Source organism: Balaenoptera ricei, chromosome 3 (assembly GCF_028023285.1).
Source record: "Balaenoptera ricei isolate mBalRic1 chromosome 3, mBalRic1.hap2, whole genome shotgun sequence".
In the NCBI taxonomy this organism is placed as follows: Eukaryota; Metazoa; Chordata; class Mammalia; order Artiodactyla; family Balaenopteridae; genus Balaenoptera; species Balaenoptera ricei.
Genome location: NC_082641.1, coordinates 107,251,539 through 107,278,879, shown reverse-complemented (window position 1 = coordinate 107,278,879; position 27,341 = coordinate 107,251,539). Strand labels below are relative to the sequence as shown.

Here is a 27,341-nt window from a genome sequence, read left to right as displayed (position 1 = left end):
GACTGTTCACCTAATGCAAGGGTTCTCAAATAAATTGCTATTTTGGACCAGATAATACTTTGTTATGGGGGACTGTCCTATGCATTGTAGGATATTTAGTAGGATCCCTGGTACCCTCAACACTCTTGCCCCATACACACCATCTTATTGTGACAATAAAAAATGTCTCCAGATGTTGCCAAATGTCCTCCAGAGAGAAGATGGCCCCCAATCGAGAATCCTTGACTTTACAGTTTTAACAACCATTAATAACTCTTGCCTGGATCCATTATTCCATTAGAGTTTGCAAAGTTGTGATTTTTTAAAATTCTATCATTCTTGTGTTTACAACTGTAATTTTTTAAAGAAATACTTTCTCTGAGTCTATCCAGCAAAGGCAAAATAAATGTTTGATTATTTTATTTATCAATGTTTCTAGAATAAGCTGTGCCCTAACAATCTCCAAAGTGACCAATTAATTTTTGTTTAAAGTATCATACGTAATTCTTGAATATTTACACATTTCATATATTTCAGTCCTTTGCAGTCATTTTTCTTTGTGATGTTCGGGTTTTCCCATCTTTCGTCAGTGGAATCTTTTTCAAGTTAGGTCCTGTTTCCTTTTGACGTGACCCTAAATTGTTTGATAATTTCCTTGCTTTCAAATATGACAAAATAGATAATCCAGACTCATTTTACATAGTTCCTGCCCCAGACCTGAAATCAGCCACCTACCCAAAGGAGCCCTCATTCCTTTTACTGGGAAATGGTATTTAGGGGCCACAATCTGAGCACAATGGGTGTTTATTGCTATTGGGTTGTCACTACTTTCAGGTCTTTTCAATGCGTAGGACCAGGAAATACATATTTTTTAATGATAAATGTAAGTTCTGATTACATCTTGGCATTTTAATTCAATTTAACTTGCAGTGTTTTTACTTTCATTTTATATTTAATCTCTTTTCTCTTATGCTGAAATCATGATTTCTAATATCTATCTCCCTCTTTCTCTCTCCCCCTTCCCAATCTCTGTCTCTCACATTACCACCATGGAATGCAATTTCAGACTTCTTTGTTGTTCATTTCATCCTTAGGTTACATCCTACTAAAGCTGTACAGTCCAAATATTGTGTTTAAATGTCACTTTAAATAATAATTCTCTCCATTTATGCCACTAATGTGATAAACAGGTTCATTTGTTTTAGTTTCTTTTCAATTTTTAGGCATAGCTCTTTTAAATTTAATTTTGTTTTTAACTATATAAGATATACTCATGGCTCCAAAGTTAGAACTATAAAACAAGGCATATTTGGAAAGGTAGAGGTTCCATGATTATCTATTCCTTCACATCCTCTTCCTTCTCTAAGATAACTATTTTTATTAGATATGGTTTATACTTCTATTTTTTAAAAGTGCACACACACACACACACACACATGCATGTGCACATTTGCCCCCTCAAAGGTAGCATACCGTATACAATATCCTGCACCTTACATTAAAATTTTTATTGTTGTAAAATATACACAACATGAAGCTTATCATTTTAGCCATATTTAAGTATACAATTCAGTGGCATTAAGTACATTCAAAATATTGTGCAATCATTATCACATTAATTTTCAGAACATTTTCATCATCTTAAATGGAAACTCTATACCCATTAAACAATGATTCCTCATTCCCTTCTCCCACCTTAGCCCTTGGTAATCTTTATTCTTCTTTCTGTCTCAATAGATTTACCTAGTCTATCTGCAGTTTGTTTTTTTTGTTTGTTTTTCTTTTTCATTGAATTGTATATTCTAGAGATCACTCATAGGAGTATAGAGAGATCCTCATTCATTTTTTACAGCTGTATAGTATTCTACCGAATGGATTAAACCATATTCAACCAGTTTCTTGTGGATGGGAACTTTGTATTTCTAATCTTTTGCCATTATAAACAGTCCTGCAATGAACAGACTACAGCATTCATCATTTCATTTTTTGCCTGTTTTATCTTTTAAATACATTTCTAAATGTGGAATTGGTGAGTCTAAGGACAAATGCCTATGTAATTTTAGAGCATTTGGATTTGATACGATAGACAGAAATGAACCACAAAACTATTTAAGTATTCAATAAAAACCCATTTAATGGGGCTAAATGTTTAAAAAGTATAATTAAAACACTGCTTTAATCCAGGGGATACTTTATTTAGCTCTTTTAATTAAAATGATTTTGAAGGACAGGGCATGACAAATACCTCTCTTGCTGTCTTTAGTTTCTTTGGATTTGAACAGATTGGTGTCCCACATGAAATTATGTTGCTCCTACTTTTCCTTATGAGAATACTGTAAGAAGGAATACTACCTTAAAAGTCTTTGCCTAACTACATTGGGGAAAAAGGAGGGAGCTATGCCAATTCTCAGAGAATTTTGGCTGCCAAATAGCACATCTGGGCAATTTGGGCCAGGAAAAAATCTTTAGGTATATAAATCTTTAAAGTAAGTTTCTCTAGGCCTGAATAATCCAGACATTGGTCTCTCGTACTATATCCTAAACCATGACTGGATGTCCAGTCCCAGTTTTCAGGGGTGTTAGATTTTTAATTATGAAATGCTGAGAGACAACTAGGGCTTCACAGAAATCTCATGAAATCAGGGCCACAAAGGAAGACCCCAAAGTCGGGCGAGCACAGAGGCTACTCTACGGATCCAGAGGGCAAGTGGCCAGCCAGTGGATTCACCAATTGCTAGCGTTTAACCATTAATCTGAAGTCTAAGACAGGAACCAGGGATATGCCCCAAGATCCATTTACCCACCGTGCGCGTCCCCCCCAAACACACTTCTGGGGATCTAACTCTTCTCTGGCTGCGAACTCATGCAGAGTCCTGGCAGGGCTCACCCCGAAGCACATCCCCTGTACGGACTCCCCAGGACCGCGGCGCCTGCAAGCTGCCAAGGCTCCCCGCGGCTACGTGAGCTCGGTCTTGGAGGTGGAGGGCGCATTTCAATCCGGAAACGCCCAGCCCCTCTGCGGGTTCCGCAGACTGACGCCGCTCCCGATGGGGAGGTGGGGGTAGGAGGGCGATGGGGAGGGCCCGGCCTCCTCGGATGGAGGTTGCAGCCAACTCCCGCGGGAGTCTCTAGTCCTGCTTGACTGAGAATCCCCCAACCCCGGCTCTGGGTCTGGGTTCCTGCAGGAGGACCCGTTCTCATCCTCAACCTTGTGGCCTCTGCCCGGTGGGGAAGTTCAGCTGCGGGTCTAGCCAAGCCAGGCGCGTTTAGCGACCCTCGTCCCTGGTCCGTGGCCCAGCGAGGGCGGAGGGGGAGGGGAAGGGGCTGCAGCCTCCTTTCCCAAATCCGGTCCCTAACTGCCCCCTCCCCCGTCGTCTGCTCGCTTTGTACAGGCAGTCAAAACAGAGCTAGCGGCCAATTGAGGGGGACGGGAAGCAAAGTCGACTAGCGCCTCGCCCCCTCCTCCAGGCCCCCCCGCCCTCCCTCCCCTTTCCCACTTCTCTCCTCGTCCTAACCTCGCCCCCATCCCCCGCTCATTTCCTCTCTTACCCAAGCTCGCCAATCCCTCTTTCCAAGCCCCTTTTCCAAACCCTGGCTTTCCTCTCTGGATCGCCCCCCTTCTCCCCAATCTGAGTCCTTTCCCCTCCCTTCACCCTACCCCTTTCCTTCCTCTTCCCCTCCCCCAGCCCCTGGCTCCCCTTGTTCCTCCCCACCCCATCGCCCCCTTACTCTGTCTCCGCCCACTCTGCGCCGGCCCCTCGGTCAGGGCTGCGCCCCACATGTGGACGGCTGCGCTCCAGCCCCCACTGACAGCCGCCGCCCGCCGGCCCGCCCAGCGCCCCGCCGGGCCTCAAAACCCCCGCGCCGCGCCCTCGCCCGCCGCATCTTCCCCGGCGTCCAGCCTCCCGCCCTCCCTCTCACCGGCGGCTCGCCCCGGTCCCGCGCACCTCCGCCCGGCTCTTCGGCCGCCGCCGGCGCGTCGCTGCCCAGTGGAACTCCGGGCAAGCCGGGAGAAGACCCTCCTTTTCTTTGGGGGGCGACTTTTGTTTGCTTTCCGGCTTCTTTCTGGTGACTTTTGCAGCTTTCCAAGATCTGTGCCCGGAGCGCACGGGAATCCGCCGAGTCGCTGCGTGCAGGCCCTTTTTTTCTTTTGAGGTCCGCTTTCTTTGTAACTTTACGCCGCGGCTGCTCGGGTTACTTTTGTAATTTCCCGCCCCCGCCTGCTGGCGGTCCTGGAGTCGCTCGGGGCAGCGGCCCGGGGGATGCAACGTGGACCGCGCGGGGCTGCCGGCCGCTCCGCCGCCGCGCCTCGCCGCCCGCTGCGCTAGAGCTCGCGCCCCGCCGGCAGTCAGGGGGCCGGCGCTCGGTCCGGGGCTCCCACTAGAGCAGGGAGCCCGAGCTCAAGGGAGTCTCCGGAGCCGACGAAGGGCTTGTTAGACCTGACTTTTTTCGGGCCGCGTAGATTTTGTCTTTGAGCGCTCTCTCTCCGCGGACCACGGTCCGCGCGCTCTCAGCGCGCGCGATGGGGAGACGGCGGCGGCTGTGTCTCCAGCCCTACTTCGTGTGGCTGGGCTGCGTGGCGCTCTGGGCGCAGGGCACGGCCGGCCAGCCCCAGCCCCCGCCGCCCAAGCCGCCCCGGCCCCAGTCGCCGCCGCAACAGGTCAGGCCCGCAGCGGCGGGCTCTGAAGGCGGGTTCGCAGTGCCCGAGTACCGGGAGGAGGGCGTCGCGGCGGCCAGCCGCGTCCGCAGGCGAGGACAGCAGGACGTGCTCCGAGGGTAGGTGGGCAGGCGGCACGGGGGGAAACCTCGGCTTGGCAGCTTTCCATCCCACCCCCTCCCAAAACCCAGTTCTGGCGGCTAGAGCCGGGGCCCCTTCCACCAGTAGACCCCGAAGACTCCCAGAAGCGCCTCCCCCTTTTCCTCCGCAGTTCGGCCGGCAAAAAAAAAAAACCCAAAAAAAAACCTCCCTCGGGGGGTTGGGCAGCGGGTGGGTCGGAGGCCCCCGGGTGCGGATCGCGGAGCGCCTGCAGAGCCCGCCGTGCGGGAACAAGTTCCTGGCGGAAGGCGTGCTTGAGGCCGCCCCGCGCCGCGCTGGGGCTGGTCGAGCCTGCCTGCTCCCCACCGTCGGGGGCGCAACTCCCGAGCCTTTTGTTTGAGGACGTGTGCGGGGCTTACAGCTCACTCTAATCATCAAGCCGAGCGCTCCACCTTCCGACTCGCCATCCTTGACATGTCGGGGCCAAAGTAACAGTTGATCAAGGAGGGATGGATTTGGGGACGAGGGCAAGGATTTTTGAAACGGAGTGTTCCCTTTGTTCTCTGCATCCGGAGGCTAGAATAGTAGCAAATTATATGTTTCCCTGTTTCTTTTCGCTCTTTAAAAAGGTAGCAACGGAGGGCGGATGAAAGGCAATATTTAGACATTTCTGACCCTCCTCATTCCAGTGTCTAGCTCGTTTACGTCCACGTCTGAGCCCCAAGCCCCAAGAATTTGACGTGTAGTTTTTGTCTGTTGGTTGTCCCATAAATGTTACGAAAACTGCTAATGTATTACCGCACCCCTCTCTAAGTGTGCGTTACTTCACTTGTCTATCGCAGGCCCAACGTATGCGGATCCAGGTTCCACTCCTACTGCTGCCCGGGATGGAAGACGCTCCCTGGAGGAAACCAATGCATTGTCCGTGAGTGCTTGGCTGGGATCGCAGTTTGGGGCAGTACGCTCGGCCCCATCTCAGGGCCGACCTCTTGCAGTCGTTCGGACACACATTTGCGTTTAGAATCCGGTGGCCACATAGCAGTAATAATTAGGACGCGCGGCCCCATTTGAATGGTGGGGAAGAAGCAGCCAGTTTGCCTCGGTTTAGACTTCACTTGTAGACTCTGTTGAAGGGCAATAATAATAAAGGTTTCAAAGATACTTGGAAGTTTTATCTTTCTATGTCTATTAATACAACCTGAAGGGGGAGTACAGCAATTCCCCAGATAACCCACACCACTTTTTCCTGAAGGAGAGCAGATAAGACCACAATGTGATTATGTAAATTATCTGCCTTTTGACTCTGCAGGAGGTTTAGGCCTTCTGAAGATCAAGCTTTCTTAGGCCTCTGTACAAAACCGCTTTATTATCTCTGGCTTCATCTCAACAGTCACCTAACATAGATATGAAAGGAGCACTCTCAGAGATTTAGAGTTGATCCAGGTTAACAAAAATTGTAAAAGAGAGAACTCTTCCAAATGGCTTGACTTTTTTTTTTTTTTTTAATTTTTGGAAGACATTTAGGAAATTTAGGATTTCCAGACCCCAGATCTCATAGTGTACAGTAGATTTCCAAAGTGTGAGTCTTAGAACTTAAAAAGTTTTGCATATCTGACCTTAAAAGTTTTGATTATTTTATTCAGTTTCCAAAGTGTATACCCAGCTCTCCAAGTTTTAATTGGAGAAGTCATTAGTTATCATTATCAGCCTCACAGTGGTGGACTATGGGGTGTCTTACTTCACATGCCTGTGAATTTGTGAGTTGAAGTGTGATTGGCCTTTTTTTGTGTGTTTATATAGCACAGCCACATTTGCCTTGTTGGGAGGACAGCCAGGTGTCATAGCACATTTATTTAGAGACAATTTTGACTTTAGATTGACCTCGATATTCTCCAGGGAAAAGATAATTATGCCACATGAAGAGAGAAAAAGGGCAAGCCACACTAGCCAAGGGATAATAAGGATGTAGTGGCATCTCTGAGTCTATATTTATTGGTTTTGTGGGTTTGAGATAGACACTTGATGTTATTTCTGTGCAGTTTTTAAAAAGGCATGATATCTCAAGTGTTGTGAATACTAGCTTCTTATTTTTTCTACCCTAAAAATCCCACAATATCCAGTAATGAGGCAAAAACAGGAAGCAACAACTGTGTTCTTTAGGGTGATTCATAAATATTTTAAATAAACCTTCTGATTATAAGCCTTTACTTTTATTAAAAAGAATGGAAGGGTATTGGATTCTTTTCCCTCCAGCACATAAGTCATATACGTGAGGCATTTGTAGAGGGTGCATTTACTTTTTCAGACCAGTAGGGTGTTACTGTGCCTGCTTTAAACTTACATGGTTCCTAGAATTCTGAAACAGCTAAGTCACTCACCACACACCTGCCATATTAGCCAGGAGTGACTTAGGCACTGCGGAAAGTCTGACTCACTAAATGTAATGAATGTGACTGCCATTATTGAGTTGGAGAGTAGCTGAGGAGAAGGGATTGGTTTATGGTACGTGTTGAAAATCTGTAAAGTCAGATTTTATTGGATCAGTGTGGAATGGGAATTCCAGAGAACAGAGCCTTCCAGAATATTTGCAGTAGGAAAAAAAAATGTATATGTATATATACGGCCCTCTGAGTGTCAGCTTTAAATATATTTTTGGTCTTTGAGTAACATTGTGCCCTTTACATGTTTAGAAAATCAGCTTTGGAAATCTCAAAGTAACAGTGAATATTGTAGCCCGCATTTCTGATACTCCAAGTATTTGGGTGCTTATGAAATACACTGGAATGTACATGTATCATAAATCTATAAAAAGCATAAACTTTGAAATGATCTTTATATCTCCAAGAAACATTTACAGTACTGTGTCAAGAGATATCTACAAAAATATTTATTAGCACATTTAAAAGGTAATTCAAATACCCAAGACTATAAAATAGTGCACAAAAGAGAAGGAGACTGTAATGCGTTTATATTCTCTTGCATGGGTCTCATCTAAATTTTACCTTAATATTTTGCATTAAATTCACTAGTTCAATTAGTTTGACATTTAAAACTGTAGTATATGGAGGTAATAACTAAATTGAAACCATCATAAAGTCAAAATTAAGAATTTTCATTCCATGAAATTCTGCCATTTGCAGCAATGTGGATGGACCTAGAGAAAATTATGCTTAGTGAAATAAGTCAGACAGAGAAAGACAAAAAATGTATGATATCACTTATATGTGGAATCTAAAAAATAATACAAATGAATGTATGTGCAAAGCAGAAACAGACTCATAGATACAGAAAACTAGTGGTTACAAAGGGGAGAAGTGGGGAAGGGACAAATTAGGGGTATGGGATTAACAGATACAAACTACTATGTGTAAAATAGATAAGCAACAAGGATATATTGTATAGCACAGGGAATTTTAACCATTATATTGTAATAACATAATGGAGTATAATCTGCAAAAATACTGAATCACTGTGCTATACACCTGAAACTAATATTGTAAATCAACTAGATTTCAATAAAAAAAGAATTTTCATTCCATGACTTTCTTATGATAACAAATTATTTATTATATTTATTGAATTTCCATCATTAAGCAAAAGAAAAGCTCTGAGGAAACTTACAAAAAGAGAATAAGTGAAATACAAATAGAAAAGGAGGACCAAAGATTAATTTCCTTATACATTTATACATCAACATTTTTTCTTTATAGAAAGATATTAAAATGATCAACTCCTAGAATTTTAATCTGGTTGGCCTTGACCAGGCTTCATGAGAAGATATTAAAATAAAAATATATTTCTCAAACTACTGGAAACTTAATGCATTTCGATTTGAGTCTGCGTCTTGTTGTTATTGTTCTTAATTGTGGCCTGCAAAAATCACTGAAGTACTTCCAAACTTCCAAATATTTGTTTCCAAAAGGATGAAATTGACTTTCTCACTTTCCATTTGTTTTTTTTAAATCTTGTTAGAACATGAAGCAATGGAAAAGTTTGCTTATTAATTTTTTTTGTTGTGAAATTATACTATGTAGAGCATTTTGATCAGTGGAATAACAGTGGGAAGGGGTTGGCCCAGAATCGTAGCATTTGAGACCTGAAGAGACATCAGAACATTCCAGTATAATCATTTTGTTTTATTTTACCAATGAGAAAGCTAAACCCAGAGAAGCTGTGGGTTTTTTTCCGAGCTTGCAGTGGGTCAATGGCAGAGCGGGAACTCAACCTCAGACCTCTTGCATACCATTCATTTACCCTCCACTGTGCCATGCATCTTCTCCCAGCATCACTGAAATCCCAACACCCAAGTCCTGTCTCCTTTCCCCTCTGGTATTTCTGGGTCTCATCGTTTTTGTAATTGTGGGAGGGACAGATATTTAGATGAGATGTACTATAGTTTGAGATGAGTGTGAAGAGAAAGAGCCTAAGCATTCTTTCTCATGGGTTCATGGATATACAGGGTACACCTGTGGCCATGACAGGGATCTGTCTGAGGATGAGTAGTCTCCAGCTCATCAGACCTTCTTTGGGTTTAGGACCTGGGAAGGGGCACTTTGTATATAACGTAAGCCTAGACTAAATGTCTACCTGCTGAGGGTAAGGGGGAGGGGGCTTTGAGATAAAACAATGTTTTAGTAAACATTTGTCATTGGAAAGTTATTGGTGATCGGAAAATCTAGCACATTTTAAGAATTGATAGTCAACTCCATGGCAGAAGCCATGTTCTTGCCTAAAATTTTTTTTATCTTCACACTATAATTTATGACATTTTCGTTTATACGGAGTGCTAATAGAGATGCTGGCCATATGATGTGGGTGTCAAAAGGCAATCCGGAGAAGAAAAACATTTATTGAGTTAGTTCATTTCTATAGAACACACCCTTTACATTACGTATTGAGGGGCTCAGATCTCTTTGAAAGTTGTGAGACCCCCCTCCCTAGCGAAAGATACATACACACATTTACATACATATTTACAGCTAGTTTCAGGGCATTCCCAGACTCTCCTCTTCCTGTCTTCATGCATCCATTCATGGAGCATTAAAGCACTTGCCTGTGTGCACACAGAGAATTCACTTGTGGGTATAGAGATAAATCTCTCAGCTCCTAAATGAACTGACTCTAAATATGGGAGAGACTTCCCATTTGAAGGCACTGGGCTACCGATTTTGAGGATCTGTGGTATGTGCTGTGTCAGTGAGCCTAACATTCTTTGCTCTGATGACCCTCATACCTTGGAGGTCATAGCTGCAGGAGGCTTTGACTCTCCCTCCATCAAAATGTCGCAGCAGCTTTTCTGAGCAGCAGGAATAGGCTAGGTTGTGGAGGTAAAATGGGAGAAGAAAGGCTGGAGGAAGGAGAGAGAGAATTATTAAGGGGAACAAAGATTGATGATGGGGCAGGTCAGATACCAGCCGGGAAGGAATGCGCATGGAACCCCTGGGGCTTGGCCAAGTCGTTAGAGCGTGGAGTCTCCAGCTCAGCCAATTTCACATTCTCTGTCTCCTGTGAAGGTCCTTTACAGAGTTGGCTGTGTTTTCTGAAGGTATGCAGGACCTCTAGGTTTCCTCAACCCTTCCAGCTTCCTAGGACCAAGACTGTCTTCTCACGGTGAATTCTGAGTATAAACTCTTTCCCTTGAATGGAAAAGATGACCTGTATTGATAAGAGTTGAATGATGAGGATTATGGAACTTGAAGTAGCTTCATTTGTGTGCACATTATCATAAGGATACTTAAGAGACTTATTCACTTGTCTACCATGGGTAATTTTGTTGTATATCTGAAATTAGGCATTATATAACACATTTAAAAACTTTTTTTAACATCTTTATTAGAGTATAATAGCTTTACAATGTTGTGTTAGTTTCTGCTGTATAACAAAGTGAATCAGCTATACCTATACATATATCCCCATATCCCCTCCCTCTTGCATCTCCCTCCCACCCTCCCTATCCCACCGCACTAGGTGGTCACAAAGCACTGAGCTGATCTCCCTGTGCTATGTGGCTGCTTCCCACTAGCTATCTATTTTACATTTGGTAGTGTATATATGTCCATGCCACTCTCACTTCATCCCAGCTTAACCTTCCCCCTCCTCGTGTCCTCAAGTTCATTCTCTACGTCTGCATCTTTATTCCTGTCCTGCCCCTAGGTTCGTTAGAACCTTTTTTTTTTTTAAGATTCCATATATATGTGTTAGCATACGGTATTTGTCTTTCTCTTTCTGACTTACTTCACTCTGTATGACAGACTCTAGGTCCATCCACCTCACTACAAATAACTCAATTTTGTTTCTTTTTATGGCTGAGTAATATTCCATTGTATATAATATATCACATATTTTATATCTTAGTTTTTCAGGTTTATTGTTTTTAACTATAGTTTTCTTATTTTGTAAACTATGGTTTATTACCTAATTGTTTGTTCGCTTCCCTGTTGTGCTTTCTGCAGCAATTTGTAGAAATAGTTGTGGAGATGGATTTTGTTCCCGTCCTAACATGTGTACTTGTTCCAGCGGCCAAATATCACCAACCTGTGGATCAAAATCAAGTACGTTTTTAATATGTGACCTTATTTACTGCATTATCTGTAAGCTTTTGAGTAAATACTAAATGTCCTTTTCAATGAGGATATAGACCCATGATAATTTTCCTCACTAACTAGGTCAGTACTAATCTTTGGAGTAAAAATATTTGGTGGCTTAGTTGTTGCCACCAACAACTAAGGGGTAATGGGGGGGGTGATTTTCATTAAGAAAAATGATTTCATTACTGGTCCAGAAGCTATGTGTCTATTCAGTAAAAGAGCCTGGATTTAGTGGAGAAGTAATTCTTTGCGAGTAATAGCTATAACTTACTGGGTTTTTACCGTGTTGCAGGTACTGTTTTAAGTGTTTAACTATATCATTTTATTTAATTCTCACATGAATATTATGATATACTATTATTACCCTATTGACAGAGAAGGAGAATGAGGCACATAAGTTTAACTCGCCCAAAGTAACATAGATTTGAAGCCAGGGATTCTGATGCCTAAGCCTGTAGTCTCAAACGCTCAGCTCTGTTTATTGCCTTTGCTTAACTCCTGTGGCTCATATCCTGTTTCGTGGGTTAACTAAAGGGGAAGGATAAGAGGATTGAGATGACAACAAATATTTATTGTGTACTGACCAGATGTTTTACATATATTAGCTATTTTGCTTTACACATACTGACTCCCAACAGCTCTGTAAGATCACAATAACAGTGGGCTAAGATTGTGTTTTTCATGACCTAAGTAGAAATTGTTGGGTCTTTAAGGTCCAAGATTAATCTTTTAGGCCAGTGTTTAAAGTAATATTTTATAGCAAGGTGGAAGCAGATATTATTTATTTAATTGCTCAATAATTAAATAAATCTTTGTCTGCCTCAAACTAGTGTGAAGTTGTTATATTTTTAACACTTCTCTCTACAAATTTTCCCTAAGAAAAGGTAATAGATAATCTATCTGATTGAGGAATATAAGATTCAAGATTCATATAACAAATGTCATTGTCTGATGATGAAACTTCTGATTAATGCTCTAGTTTTCGTTTTCTGTGAAAAGAATCTGTCATTTTCCCGACCTTTGAAAACCTGTTATTTAGAATTCATCGAGACTTTCTTGACCACTCTGATGAACAAATTTCTTCCACTACTTTCCTGAACCTCCCTTGTCTGACTGCCTGGACGATACCATTCCCCATATCTTCATTATCCTGTTCTCTTAGTTTTCTCAAATACACTCTCAGCAAAAAACCCAAACCTGGAGAAATTTTTTACAGTTCAGTTTCTTAATTCCTCTACCTGGGCAGCTGAACAATCACTGGCTGACCCTCAGTTTATGGTATGTAATTTAATAGGGGATCCCTGAATTCATTTGGCCTTGAGTAACACTAGCTGCCTTTCCATCAGGAACTTTTCTCTCCTTTCCAGTCCTCACGATGCTCCAGCTCCACAAAGCATTTAGCACCATTAATCACGATCTTCTTGAAATGCTGTCTTTTCCCTTCACTTGTAAAATATTAATGGCTCACAATGCTCCTTTTCTTGATTATTATTTCTTAGTCTCCTTTCTGTATCTTCTTTATTAGCCTTACAGTCACAGTTAGGTATTCCCAAGAGTTCTGTCCTCCCTGGGTGAACTTGTTTACATATATGTCTTCAGGTACTACCAATGTGTTGCTAACTCATAATGATTATCTCTAGAGTAGATCCCTCCACTGAGCTTCATAGTCACATGTTCCATTTCCTGTTGGACATCTCCACGTGAATGGATAGTAGGCATCTGACACTGTGGCATGAAACTCTTGATTCATCGTTGACCGCAGTCTACTTCTTCCACAGTTTCCTTGGCCCCAGCAAATGGCAATGAGCTCAGTGCCCTGCTGTCATAATGGACTTGGCATCCACTGTCACAGAGCTTACATCTCTGTAGGGAGACAGACAAAACACAAGTAAACAAACACCACAAAGTCATTATAGATAGTGGTAAGTTCTCGGAAGGAGACGTCGCTGTGAAGGAGAACAGCCTGGAGCCAAGGAGGAACCTAGAAACAGGAGCCAGACAAGACCCCTCTGATGAGACGTGACATTGAAGCTGAGTTCTGAAGGACGAGAATGAGCCAGGCATGAGAAGAGCCAGGGAGGGACCCTCACAGGGAGAGGAAGTAGCAAAGCAAAAGACCTTTTCTCCGCTTGAGAAACTGTGAAAGGTCCATGTGATTACAAAGAGGAAGATTGGGAAGAGAAGATCTTAGAGAAGCAGGCACATCCAGGGAGATAATACACGGCCTCCTTGGTCATGGAAGGGTTGCATTATATCCCAAATGCAACAGGGAGTCATTGAAAGGGTTTCAATAAGAAAATGAAGCAATGCCATTTATATTATTAAAAGATTACTCTAGCTGCTCTGCAGAGAAAGAATTTGAAGAGGGTGAGAGTAGAAGCTAGGGAACCTATCAGGAGGTTACTGCAACAGTCCAGGTGAGAGATGAGGGTAGCTGAACCACACAGTATCAATGGCGACAGAAGGGAGAAGATGGATTTGAGATATATCTTCCAGTGGAACCTGCAGACCTTGTTAAAACACTTGATGTGAGAGAAAGAGAAGCAGTTGCTTAAGCACTGGGTGATGGCAGTGCCAGGCCTCAGCCACTGCATTCTGAATGGATACATGAGTGCTTCCTGCATCCTAGAACTGACACTTCTAGTCACCTTATATTTCCTTCTTTTAACATTGAAAGTGTAATAGATTTTAAATATATACTAAATAACATATGTTGGAACAGATATGCTCGTGTGCATACTTCCTACAAATAAATAAAGGTATGCTTGGGTCATAACATTTCCTTCCGTAGAATACATTTGTCATTAATTGGGTATTTAGTATAGTTTTATGACTCTCACAGACACTATAATTCTGGTGATTGATAATTTTATGTTTTTTGTTGTTCTTTGCAGTTCAGCAGTGCAGCGTTAGGTGCATGAATGGTGGGACCTGTGCAGATGACCATTGCCAGTGCCAGAAGGGATATATTGGAACTTATTGTGGACAACGTAAGCAACATTGGGATAGACTCGATTTATGAGAAATAATTTGATTGAGTGGGCATTTGATACTGAGTCATAACTTAAGGTCTTGTAAAGGATCTTAAAATCCTTTAAAAATATTTTGATGTAGAAAAGACATACCTTATAGCTGAATACCTAATTTTTTTCCAGTTCTTTAAAAATTTTTGTTTTAGAGTATTGATGTTGTTGAATATTACTAGTGCTTTATCAAATTTGACATATATCACAAGTAAATATTTACTTGATTTTCTTTTATCTAGTTCCATAAAGCATGGATACCTTTCTGAAAAAAATGGTAACGTTCGCTGTGATCTCTCTCTCTTTTTAGAATATCCCAAATTTTAACCCTAGCAGAGACAATCTTATAAATTGTCCTTTGCTCAAATATATTTTATTATTTAATACCACAGTACAGGGCTGTGAAGTGATTTTTTAAAAACCATGTCATTGTGAAAGAGGGAGCTTTTTTTTTTTCTTTAAATTTTATTTATTTATTTATTTATGACTGTGTTGGGTCTTCGTTTCTGTGCGAGGGCTTTGTCCAGTTGTGGCAAGCAGGGGCCACTCTTCATCGCGGTGCGCGGGCCTCTCACTATCACGGACTCTCTTGTTGCGGAGCACAGGCTCCAGACGCGCAGGCTCAGTAATTGTGGCTCACGGGCCTAGTTGCTCCGCGGCATGTGGGATCTTCCCAGACCAGGGCTCGAACCCGTGTCCCCTGCATTGGCAGGCAGATTCTCAACCACTGCGCCACCAGGGAAGCCCAAAGAGGGAGCTTTAATCCAGCAAAGCTCTTCACTCACTGGAGAATATCCTATTATAATCAAAAACAACCTTTTAGCAAGAAGGTAAGGATGATAGCTCTTGTATTTTGACTTATCACTGGGGAATACTTTAGGTTAGTGTTTCCCAAATTGTGGGACTCTTACAGGAATCCCATATTTTTAAGTATGGATGAGTAGAAGGAAATGATGTTAACGAAAGTTGAATCATAAATAGTAAGAAAGTCCCTTTTCACTCCGTTTGCATTTCATCGGGTGCAGAATCTAGGTTTGCTGCTAATCATCAAGGCCTCCCTAAGAATTGTTCATTAACCATTTTACCATAGCAAGACCACATCTTAGATGTGCAAGAATATCTAGCTTGTTTTAAACTAACCTTATTCCATTTTTTTTGCAGTTTAAAAAACTTCTAAACTTATTGTAAAATATATATAATATAAAATTTACCATTTTAACTATTAAGTGTATGTTCAGTGGCGTTAAGTGCATTCACATTGTTGTGCAACTATCGCCACCATCCATCCACAGAACTTTTTTTGTGTTGCAAGACTGAAACTCTGTACCTATTAAATGCTATCTCCCCATTTCCCCTCACCCCACCTCCTGGCAAGCACCATTCTACTTTCTGTCTCGGTGAATTTGACAACTCTAGGTACCACATATAAGTGGAATCATATAGTATTTGTCCTTTTGTGGCTGGCTTCTTTCACTTAGCATAATGTGTTCGTGGTTCATCTATGTTGTAGCTTGTGTCAGAATTTTCTTCCTTTTCTAAGGCTGAATAATATTCCATTTTGTGTATATATCATATTTTGCTTTTATCTATTTGTCCACTGATGAAAACTTGAGATACTTCCACCTTTGGTTACAAATAACACTGTGGTGAACCTGGGTGGATAAACATCCATTCAAGTCCGTGCTTCAGGTCTTTTGGATATATACCCACAAGTGGAATCAAGGGATCATATGGTAATTCTGTTTTACGTTTTTTGAAGAGCTGCCCTTCATACTGATTTCAATAGTGGCTACACCGTTTTATATTTTACTACAGGTGGGAACCAGCAGTGCACAAGGGTTCCAATTTCTCCACATCCTCACCAACAGTTGTTGTTTCTGTTTTCTTGATGGTAGCAATCTTAATGGATACAAAGTGGTATCTCCTTGTGACTGTTGATGTTATTTTTGAGGTTGCCTTCAGGTTTGGGTAATTTTAGCTTTCTGTTTATAAGTGCTATAAAGTTTTCTTTTAAAATAATTTAAAATAAACAGGTGACTTGATTTAAAGAAAAATATTCTCTTAAGGTCAGGAGTCGACAAACATTTTCTGTAAAGGCCAGATAGTAAATATTTTACACTTTGTGATCCGTGTCACTATTCAACTCTGCCATTGTAGTGCAAAAGCAACCATATGCAAATAAAAAAGCTTGGCTGTGTTTCAGCAAAACTTTCTGGACACTGAAATTTGAATTTCATATAATTTCCACGTGTCACAAAAATATTATTCTTCTTTTGATTTCTCAACCACATAAAATTGTAAAAACCCTTCTTAACTCATGGACAGCACAAAAACTGGCAGTGAGCCAGATCTGTCCTGTGACCCATAGTTTGCAGACCCCTTGTGTAGGTGGTTCTCAGGTATGGGAAAAGCTGTTAAGCTAGCCTGAGATTGAGTCTGGGAAATGGAATCTTAAGGAATTTGAGAGAACACCATGCACTGAGGCCAGTTTTTTGCAAGAATAGAAGATGCCAATGTAATAACTTTTTTTAGGCTAGGGTTGACCAGATGAGAGCAGGAAACAGCTGGACGACAGTGGATCAGAGATTGTAACAAAATTTCTTTTTTCATAAATGATTTTTTTTCTGTATTTTTTCATACTTTCAAGCATTTTCCAAATTTTATACAATGGACTCCAGATTATAACTATTTAAAAAAGTCTATTATGAACACCATATTTATTTATTTATTTATTTATTTATTTTGATTGGAGTACAGTTGCTTTATAATGTTGCGTTAGCCTCCATTGCACACCAAAATGAATCAGCCGTACACAGACAGATATCCCCTCCCTTTTGGACTTCCCTCCCATTTAGGTTACCACAGTGCATTAGGTAGAGTTCCCTGTGCTATACAGCATGTTCCCATCATTTGTCTATTTTATTTATAACAGAGCAGATTTATACCTTTTTTTACACCTACAAAAGCATTAGGAGATCTGATTGTATCCCTATTTTATAGAATTCAATAGCCAGAGAAGAGACACTGTTATGCTTCTTGAAACTCAACCTTTTACTCCTTAGGGAGAAAAATCGTAATTCCTTTAGAATTGCAGGGGTAGAGCCTCACCTCAACTGGTCTTTCAGAGTATTTTGTCAAACCTATCCTAAAACTAGCCACTTTTGCCTGAATTCAGCTGCTGTACCTGTCTGGGGTATGTGTGTGTATGTATGTATGTATGTATTTTCCTGAACATTGTACAGAAAGAGCTCTTGTAGGTATGTCTCTTCCCTGCTCTTCACACAGAAATGGGAAATGAGGTGACAGAAAGTAGTTTCCCATCCTGTAGGAGGTGCTTTTATGTTCTTCTGCTCCTGTGGCAAGCCATATTGATGTCACCACACTTTTCAGTCAGGGGAAAGCGAAAATGCACTGGGCCAGAAGACCATCATACATCTGAAAATTTGTTCTCTAGATATCTCATAGGATGAAACTATCCTTGCCTAACATTTACTCACGGGTAATAGAACATTTGGTTCAAGAAAGTTATATAACTTAAAAAATTCATTAGTCCCAGCAAATAAGAAGGTGATGGTATGATAACTAGTACATGTCAGCTCAAGAAATGGTTTAAGGAAGATGCTTTCTAAGTTGTCTTTCATAGAGAGAGTTTTACTGGGAGTAAAGAGGCGGGTGTAACAGTATCAGCTTGTGAACCCAGAAAAGTCCTGGAAATGTTTTTTAAAATGAGGATTATAAAAACATTAAAATTGCTTAGCTGCTTTCCCAGAAATGTAGAAAAATGTTCTTTAGAAAGCACTCTTTCATTTCCTTCAGCAATGTTTATTGAATAACTACTGTATGCCCCACATTGTGCAAGGTGCTGGGAGTACATCAGTGACCAGCAAGATGATGCCCAACTTCTTAGAGCTTATCTTCTGGTAGGGAAGACAGGTAACAAGTAGGTGAAAAGTGAAATGCCTAATACAAATTTAGGGAATGAGAAGTTCTAGAACAATAAATGAGAATAAGGGGGAGAGAGTCTGGGTCAGAATAAGCAGTTCTCTGCTATTTTTTAACTGGGGGATCTCTGAGAAGGTGACTTTGAACACAGACCTGAGTCTGTGCTTTTAGGTCTATGGGAAAAGTGTTCTAGACAGAGGGAAAAGCAAATACGAAGGACCTGTGGTGGGAACAGATTACATACATTTTGGAAACAAGAGGAAGACTTATGTGGCTGAAGTGAGGGAAAGAAATAATGGCAGGGGATGAGTTCAGAGACAAAGGTGTAGGGCCTCATAAACCAAGGAAAGAAATTTGGACTATCCCCTAAATATTATGGGAACCCATTGGTGCAGTTTGAACAGTGGAGTGATACAATCCGATTAACATTAAAAAAAAAATCACTCTGGCTGCTGTGTTGAAACTGGATTGTAGAAACGGCAAGAGAGAAAATGAAAGGGCCAGTTAGGAGGCTAGTGCAGTGGTGCTGGTGAATGATGCTGTAGTAACTTGAGGATGTGATAAGTGTTTGGATTAAGCTTGCATTGGAGGTAGAATCTATAGAAGGAAGTGTGTACTGATGGAATGGGTGTGGTGAATGAGACTGAAAGAAAAAGCAAAGATCCATAATGACAACTAGAAGGTTTGGGTTGAGCTCTGGGCTGAATGGTGATGCCATTTCCTGATATTCCAAAGACTGAGTGGGGAGTGGTTTGGACTGGGGTCAGGTGGGGCTAAGAACATGGGATATCAAGAGTTCTCTTTTGGATTTGATAGTTAAAGAAGTTTGTTAGACTTCCAAGTGAAAAGATCTATGAACTCACCTCTTAGGAGAGAGGTCAGAGATAGAGATATGACTTCGGGAGCATATAGATTGAATTTTTATATGGTTAATCTTTTAATTGTAGGCCTAGACAAAGATCACTAGGAAGTTGGTGTAGGTAGAGAAGAGAAGTGGGCTGAAGCCAGAGCCTTGATTGCTGCCCAACATTTTGAGGTGGAGAAGAGAAAGGAGAAGCCAGCAAAGAGTGAGAAAGAGTAGACAGTGAGACAGGAGGAAAACTGGGAGAGCATGGTAACCTGGAAGACAAAGGAAGAAGGTAGCGCCAGTAGTAGAGATTTATATTATCTGGTGTAGAAAAATAGGCTTTTGTTTCTTTCCCCTTTGTAACATTTTAACCTGGTTTAGCATCTGTTTTTATCCCATACGTTTGTGTAGAAGTAACCACCATAATTTCAGATTTGACTTATGTCCAAGTGTTTGTACCTATGTTGAGTGGTGCAGGAGTCTGTCTAGTAATAACAGACACTTGTCCTATTACCTGGCACAGAGTAGTTGCTCAGTAAATATTTACTGAATAAAAATATTCAGGCTTTGGCAGTCATGATCAGGGTTCTATATCACAGGCTGACCAACTTGAAACAGGGTTTGCTTCTCCCTTCTCCCCAGATCATGGCAGGCAGTTAAGAAACCAGCTCATATTTCTTTACGTAGTCTTCTTCTCCCTTGCCTTTTGCTTTGTCCCACACTAGGTGTAAGCATTTTTTTTTTCTTCCTGGGTGGTCAGCATTTTTTCCATGGTGGAAATTTAGGCTTATACAAGTTTCTTTCCAACTCCAGTTGAAAGGTAAATTTGTTGCCATTACGTCTTGTTACTTTATAAAATAACTTTTATCCTAATTTATTCAAAAGAAGGAAATTACCTCTTTTTTTTCCCTTTTGGTCCACTTTTATATCTGCATTGCCTGCTTCTCTTCTTTGGCTATTGCTCTTCAGGGTAAACTTTGGTTGCTGTAGAACAAGTCTTGTTTTTCATACAGATCCTTTGCAGTATAAAAAAGAAGGGGAATTAAGACTGTAGAACACTTGAATGTGTAGCCACTGTGAACTTTGTTTTTTACACCATTTTATTTAATCCCCAAACTCCTCTGGGGTAGGGACCGTTAACTCTACTTTATAGGCAGGGAAGCTGAGAATTGAAAGGATGACGTGATTGGGATGTGCGGAGCACAGCAGAACTCCTCATCTGTTCCCTGCGTTGTTCCGCCTCCCCAAAAGGTGGGAAGAATCCTGCGAGATTTTGACATATTTTGGGAGTTTTTGAGAATCTGCAGTACATCAAATACTACAGTAAATGAGGGGGATACAAAGGCAAACTCCCTATGGTCCCTCTCCTGGAAGAGCTCTCAGGTGAGAGTAGGAATAGAAGCAAATGGCTGTATCTGCCGATCTCATCCTTCTTGTTCAGAGGAACCCGTGGTACTTCCTAAAATTATTGAAGACACCGAAGATCTTTTGTTTAAATGGGTTATACCTGCTGATATTTAGTGTATTAAAAATTAAAATTGAGAAATTTAAAAAATTATTTCATTTGAAGTAACAAAAAGCCATGTTGCATGTTAACATAATTTTTTAGAATAATAACTACGTTTTCCACACCAAAAAAAAATTTAGTGAGAAGAGAGGCATTGTTAGTCTAACCTGTGTAAGTTAGCCTGGATTTCATGTGTACTGGGCGAGCTCTCTCCAGGAGATGCTCCAGGCTTATCCAGCCCTCTTCTCCTCCCTGGCATTTGGAAGCTGTGTCTTGGAAAACCCTGAGAGAAGCCCTCCCTCCGCCTCCGCAGGGATAGATCCTGAGTGTCAGTCATGGATGCGTTTTCCCATTCACATCATAAGGGTTAGCATATGTATAATGAGAGAACATGCCTGGGACAGTGACTTTCATTTACATTTCTTACACCTTGATAGTATTTAACGAAAATTCCTTTCATATTAATTAATTGCATTAGGTGAGTGTTACCCATTTGCAGTATACCTTTAGCAATCAAAATATTCAAATCCTTACGGTTGTTTCTGTGAAATTATACCCTACCGGGAGTTCTCTGGACAGATTTTTGCTCCTTCCACATTCCTTTCCGCCTCCATCTTTCTCATGCTTCTCATGACCTTTATTTCGCATCTTTTATCCTGTGTATTTATCCATCTAACTTACTGCTCAACTGTTTTTCCAAGGCAGTGATGAATTGGACTTTCTACTAAAACTCAGCTTGGGACAAGTGAAGAAGCGGAAAGGTGTGGTTCTTAGGGAGACGTTCTTGTGTAGACATACAAAGAATTCTGCTTTGGAGCGAAGCCTGATGCAGACAAAGAATTTTAAGACCATTGGCACACTGATGCTTTAAGATGAAGGTGTCTTGTTTCAAAGTGTGCTTTGGTATTGCTACTATGAGCAGAAGAGAAACCGTTCTGTGTGCTCTGGATGATGGTGGGTAATCCAGCTGCATGTTCCTGGTAAGGAAATAGCAACCCTCTTGCATCTTTAGATATCGCTTTATTTATTGAGCTTCCCATTTCCGATATGGCCCTCGCTTGAAGCGCACGTAAATGTGCTCTGCCTCGTCACTGCCCTTTCGTGTCTTAAGTCCTGTTTTGGAGGCACAGGTCATAGAATGTAATCCTCTTCTACTTCTGTGAGGACAGAGTGTTAATCTGTTCAACAGGTGGGTAGGTTACGACATAGCTTGTGGTATCGGTATTTTCTCTTGCAGGAGATGAGTTTCTTGAATTCAGCTGTCCTCATTATGTTTCACAGGAATACTTATTTTTCAAGTAATCTGAAGGGTGATTTTTTTAGGACCCTTTCTTGTCTTGGGTCCTGGCTGCTGAGTTGCTCTCCTTGGGAGGTGCAGTGGGGAGAGAGGGTGGGGAGAGAGTTCAGATTCCTTTCTGGCTCACTGGCTCCCTCTGGGCCACCTGACTTCCGAATTCTGGTCTCCCTGTCGCAAGTCTAGAGGAGGGAAAGGGTGTGCTGCAGGTGTTTGTCATCATTACTTACAAATTTTGAACTGTGGGTTAATTTCATGAGAAAGAACCTTTTGTGTTGACACAGTGAGGTTTTCCCCTTTCTTTCTTTCTATAACTTGACACATTAGTTACTTCTCTTGGTATTTTATTGCTGAATTGATGGTATTTTCCCCCATTTTTCATGTTAGCTTTGCCTTTTACTTATTTATTCTGCCTTCTTTTTTGGCTTTCTTTTCTTTGTTTTTTTCTTTTTTATTGCCATATCCTCTCTATTTTTTCATATCGCATTTTCCTCTCCTTTTTTTTCTCCCTCTCTCTGCTCTCTAAAGTCTACAATCCTTTTCTTTCATATTTTAATCACCTTTTACCTATGTAAATAGATTATAGTGTTAATAGAACTGAAATAGAGGATCAAATCATTATATTCTGACTGTATGGGCATTAGAACCAGCCAATCCTTGTGATTCTGATTTAAAAAAAAAACTTTTACCAAATGCTTGCTTAACAACGTGATTTACATGAATTGTGTAGGTTTTGGTCTCAATATACACTGAAATATATTTACTTAAATGCATGATGTGACGTGTTTTAGAGGTAAGATCCATTATTGCTACATTTCTACACTACTACACTGTACTTGGACATTTACTGTACAGTGAGCTTCTTGTTGTGTTTGTGTGCAGCCGTCTGCGAAAATGGATGTCAGAATGGTGGACGTTGTATTGGACCCAACCGCTGTGCTTGTGTTTATGGATTCACTGGTCCACAGTGTGAAAGAGGTAAGAAGAGAAAAGAGAACCTCCCTTTGGAGAAGTTTATCTTGTTGTAAATGTGTAATTTTTTATTAACTGATGAAAAAAATCTTCTAATGAAATAATATTTTCATTCTTCTTTGATTATGTCTATAACCTGCATGGTCAGATTTTGAGATATAGCTAATAGCAGCTGAAGTGTCTCAGTTTTTTCCACCAGAGTGAACTCAGTTCAGGAGGCCAACTCTGGGACTCCGGCTCTAGAGTAATTCTGAGTGAGTGACTGATGGCAGATCCTAATAATTTGGAGTTAATTGAAATTAGGAGTCACTGTTGGCAGTGCGGCCTCTGTTAAAAAAAAAATGTAGCATGTTCTTGGCTGCAAGACCAACAAAAATCTGAAACAAATTGCCCTAACCAACAAGGAAATATATTACATTGTATACAAAAATTCCAGAGTCACTGGGCTTCAGGTAGGACATGATCAAGGCTTTCATTCTGTTGTTCTACTTGTCTTGGCCTTGCGTTCCTTTGTCAGTTTTGCCCTACCCTCCAGTTCTTTATGGTTGTAAAATGACTGCCAGCACTAACTAAGGGAACATGCTTTCTTGTTCACATCTAGAGAGAGAAAACCTCTCCTTTAACCATGGGCCAATACTAGCCTTCAGAGATACTCCATATGCTGATTGGATTAAGCTTGAGTTTTTGAACCAGTCCCTGGTAAGAGGAATGGTATTAATATGTTCCATGTAGACTTACCAGGACCTGTCTATGGAGCAGGAGATGATGAAAGCCTCTCAAAGTCATCTATCTGAAAAGGAGAATTTGGTATCAACCCAGTAGAAGTTGTGTTGGGCAGGAGGAAAGGTGTAGGGGAATGGGTGCTGGGTAGGCATCCAGCATTGTCCATCTTATCCATGTAAACGGTCGGTCAAGCCAATATGAAACCAATTTACCATAATTTAAATAGCAGTTAAACTCGTGACCTGTAGACTACTGAAAATCCCCAGTGTTGATGCAATAAGTGAACTATTAATAATGTTCTGATAGCAAAAGGGCATATCAAAGAAGGTAAATTTTATAAAATGTGATAACTGTTTAGCACTGAACCATAAAAGTAAAATAAGCTTAAACTAAAATCAATATTATATAATCATTCATAATTACATACATACTCAATTGATTTTCCCAGGGCTTTCATAGCATCTAAAGTTGTATAGTGCTTTCTTTGTTGTGAAACTTTGAGTATATGAAGCTATGTCATTGAAATGTTACAGATAAGTAGTGGTGATGGTTTATATATGTATAGAGGCTTTGAATTGCAAAGAAACCTTGTGTTTTTAAAATTATATCCATTACACTGACAAAAACTTAATCCTGGTATTCAGGTTGAAGCTTGAGAAGAAGCTGAGAAATTAGAATTATATGGTGAAGTTTGAAAAGTAAGATGTATGCAGCCTTTTAACATACACTTGTATGTATATGTACATTAAGATATTTACATTATTCCTAAGGTAATAGAGATTTCTTGGGACCGAAGTACATTCCACAAATGACAGAGTTTATAGTTACACTTAGGACAAATTTAAACGTCTTCACCAGATGCTTTTATTTTAGGAAGAAAAATTAATTGTGAAATGTTAGCATAAAATGATAAGTTGTTGAGAATGGAATAAAACAAATTTCTGAGATGATAAGTTTATTTAAACACCATAGAATGGAAAATAGTTAAATTTATAATTTCAAACATAGTTATAATTGGTGGAGATGATGTTCATTTTTCTGGAGGTCATGTAAACTTTGTAGCACTTTTATCTTGAGCAGATTTCAAATTCAATTCCTAATTGGCAAAGGAATTGTGTAGTTTCGAGAAAGAGGCTTCCAGGCATTACATCGTTATTCTGCAACAGTTATTCATTCATTGGGTTTGTTAGTCCTTACTAAATTTATGGAAATTCAATAAAGACTTAACATATATTTTACATGTACAGTAGCATGTTTTCAGAAGAATTACAAAATTTATTAGTTAATGCATTGGCCTGAAGGATTTTCTTTTTTAAACATGGGTTTGTTTCTTAAAAATCTTTTTAAGTACTAACCTTCAGATGAAAGTTCTAAAACTTTGTTTCTTCCAAAGAAGAAATTAGCAATTTCCACTCTTAGATTGCAACTCTGAACTTGAACGCTTTTGAAAGATATTTTCAATTGAATTTTTAATGTGTAATAGCTAATCCCACTGAAAGTGGAGTTCATAATTTTTCTCAAGAAACATTGCCTGCTTAGCTACAAAAAGAATAGTTTATTTATGTTGAGGTTAGTGAATAGGCCCATGTGCCCAGTTTACATTTACGGTTTATATTGTCTTTTTCAATGATTGAATTTTCAAAATATATGTTCTTTGTTCTCCTAGAAAAATGTCTTTTGTAAAATTAGGGATATTTTTCATTCTTAGTGTAGAACACATATAATTTCCCTTTAAATTGGTCTCTTGGGATCAGTAGTGTGATAAACATGGCAGCTTTTTCTGCTATCTGGGCTTCTGGCGGACTGGTTTCCGGACTGGAGACAAGAGACTGAATGGTAACCAACGGCTGGCATGATTGTGGTATTTAACTTGAGTCTTGGTGCTGGGTAAGCTGAGCCTTTTTGGAGTTCTTTCCTCATTCTTGCTGATATGTACAATGACCTTTTATACTTAGAATTGAAGAAAGAGTTCTTGTGGTCCCATGCTGATTGTAAAATGCAGACAGCTTAGCTATGTCCAAGGCACATGACAATATTCAATTTTTTTTGCTTCTCTCTCCATAAAGACGACATTTGAAATAAGATAAATATTGCACTTAATATAAACCTGAAAATACATAGACATGCATTCATCATTATATATCAAGACTTGGTGTTTTTTCTCTAACACTTAAAATATACCTTATTATTTATCAGTAGAAACTTGGAGGGGGCAGGCAGGCAAGAAATGAAATTACCTGAGGGATTTCTGGACTAAGTACAGTGATTACTTATTATAAACTCCAGTGGCCTGGAGACTTCTCTGGTGGTCCAGTGGTTAAGAATCCGCTTTCCAATGCGGGGGATGCGGGTTTGATCCCTGGTCGGGGAACTAAGATCCCACATGCTGCGGAGCAAGTAAGCGCATGCGCTCTAGAGCCCTCGCACCACAACGAAAGATACCACATGTCACAACTAAGACCCGATGCGGCCAAATAAATAAACAAATATTTTTTTAAAAATAAAAATAAACATGGCCTGCCCCAGGTCCCTGTTTCAACTTCTATACCTTAAATGGTTGTTGAAATCGCATTTTGTAATGGAATTTTCCTTGATGCTTATATAAAGACCATCTGTTAGAAATATATCCTAGACCCTTTAAAATTATGCATAAATTACTACTACAAATTGTTAAACAATTGTTTTTTAACAGTTTGTAGTAGTAAACATGTAAACATGACTTCCTTTTAAAAAGTGTAAATTTGGTAAAATTTCAAATTCCTTTATGCTTAGTGACATTTCCTTTAAAATGTACATCTTTCAGTAAATGGTACCTTAAAAAGGAGGATTGGAAATTTACTTTTTAACCTACTGATATTTTAAAGAAAAGTTCCTTTTGTTAATCTGAATCTGCATCAGAAAAAAAAGTGAGATCAAGTTGCAAATGTTAAAAGTTTATAAAATCTGAACTATCACGCCTTTATGTGAAATGTAAAATGGACGGATTTCCCTTTAGGATAACTTTCATAAAATCATCCAGTTAACGCATGAACTCGGTGTCTAAAAACATGTTGAGGAGGAGTAACTCCGCTTCTGCTCGAATACTTCCAGTCACAGGGTGTGCGCTCGCTCCCTCCATCGTGAGACTGAATTCCGTTGTCAGAGTCCTGGCTGTTTAAACTCTGCGTTATTATGCTCCTGCCTAAGCGGGCATTTAACAGATGTATAGTGCCTCTCTTACTGTCTAATTCAGGGGGAGCGTGATGATGGTGACTTCTCTAAAGGCATCCGTTATAACTTACTGCTCAGGATTGTGTGATGGCACCTTAAATTTAGTCTTGAATTATTCTGTACATTTCTGTTCATCCACTCACATTTCAGTCGGTAAAGTAACTGTGACTGTTATTAAACCTACTCAGACCTTATTCAGATTCTCCAAGAACGAGAGTGGAGATTGGCAAATTAGGGTTTTCCAGAATTCTGGGGATTATGTAGACCAGACCAAACTTTGTGCAGAAATAATTTATACATTTATTAATCAACATTAATTCCATGCTCTTGGAATTTATTATAAAGTATGCAGGGTGGGTTTGTTCAGCCTATGGACATTCAAGTAGCATAGTAAATTAATAACGTGACCAGGAATACAGGGGAGTGTGGTGAGAGAACAGACTGGAATTCTGCAGAATTCTATATGCAGTGGATTTGATACTTCCAAGAAACAAATAGGCA

General features: G+C 40.4%; 1 protein-coding gene across 1 annotated transcript in view; it reads left to right on the top strand.

The window, feature by feature from the left end:
* Window positions 1–4,501: 4,501 nt before the first annotated feature.
* Window positions 4,502–27,341, top strand: part of FBN2 (fibrillin 2) — a 222,945-nt gene continuing 200,105 nt past the window's right edge. The window contains exons 1-5 of the mRNA XM_059919446.1: window positions 4,502–4,755; window positions 5,578–5,660; window positions 11,188–11,286; window positions 14,217–14,312; window positions 22,818–22,913. Of these exons, the coding sequence (XP_059775429.1) occupies window positions 4,502–4,755; window positions 5,578–5,660; window positions 11,188–11,286; window positions 14,217–14,312; window positions 22,818–22,913 (628 nt within the window). The remainder of the gene's footprint in view (window positions 4,756–5,577; window positions 5,661–11,187; window positions 11,287–14,216; window positions 14,313–22,817; window positions 22,914–27,341) is intronic.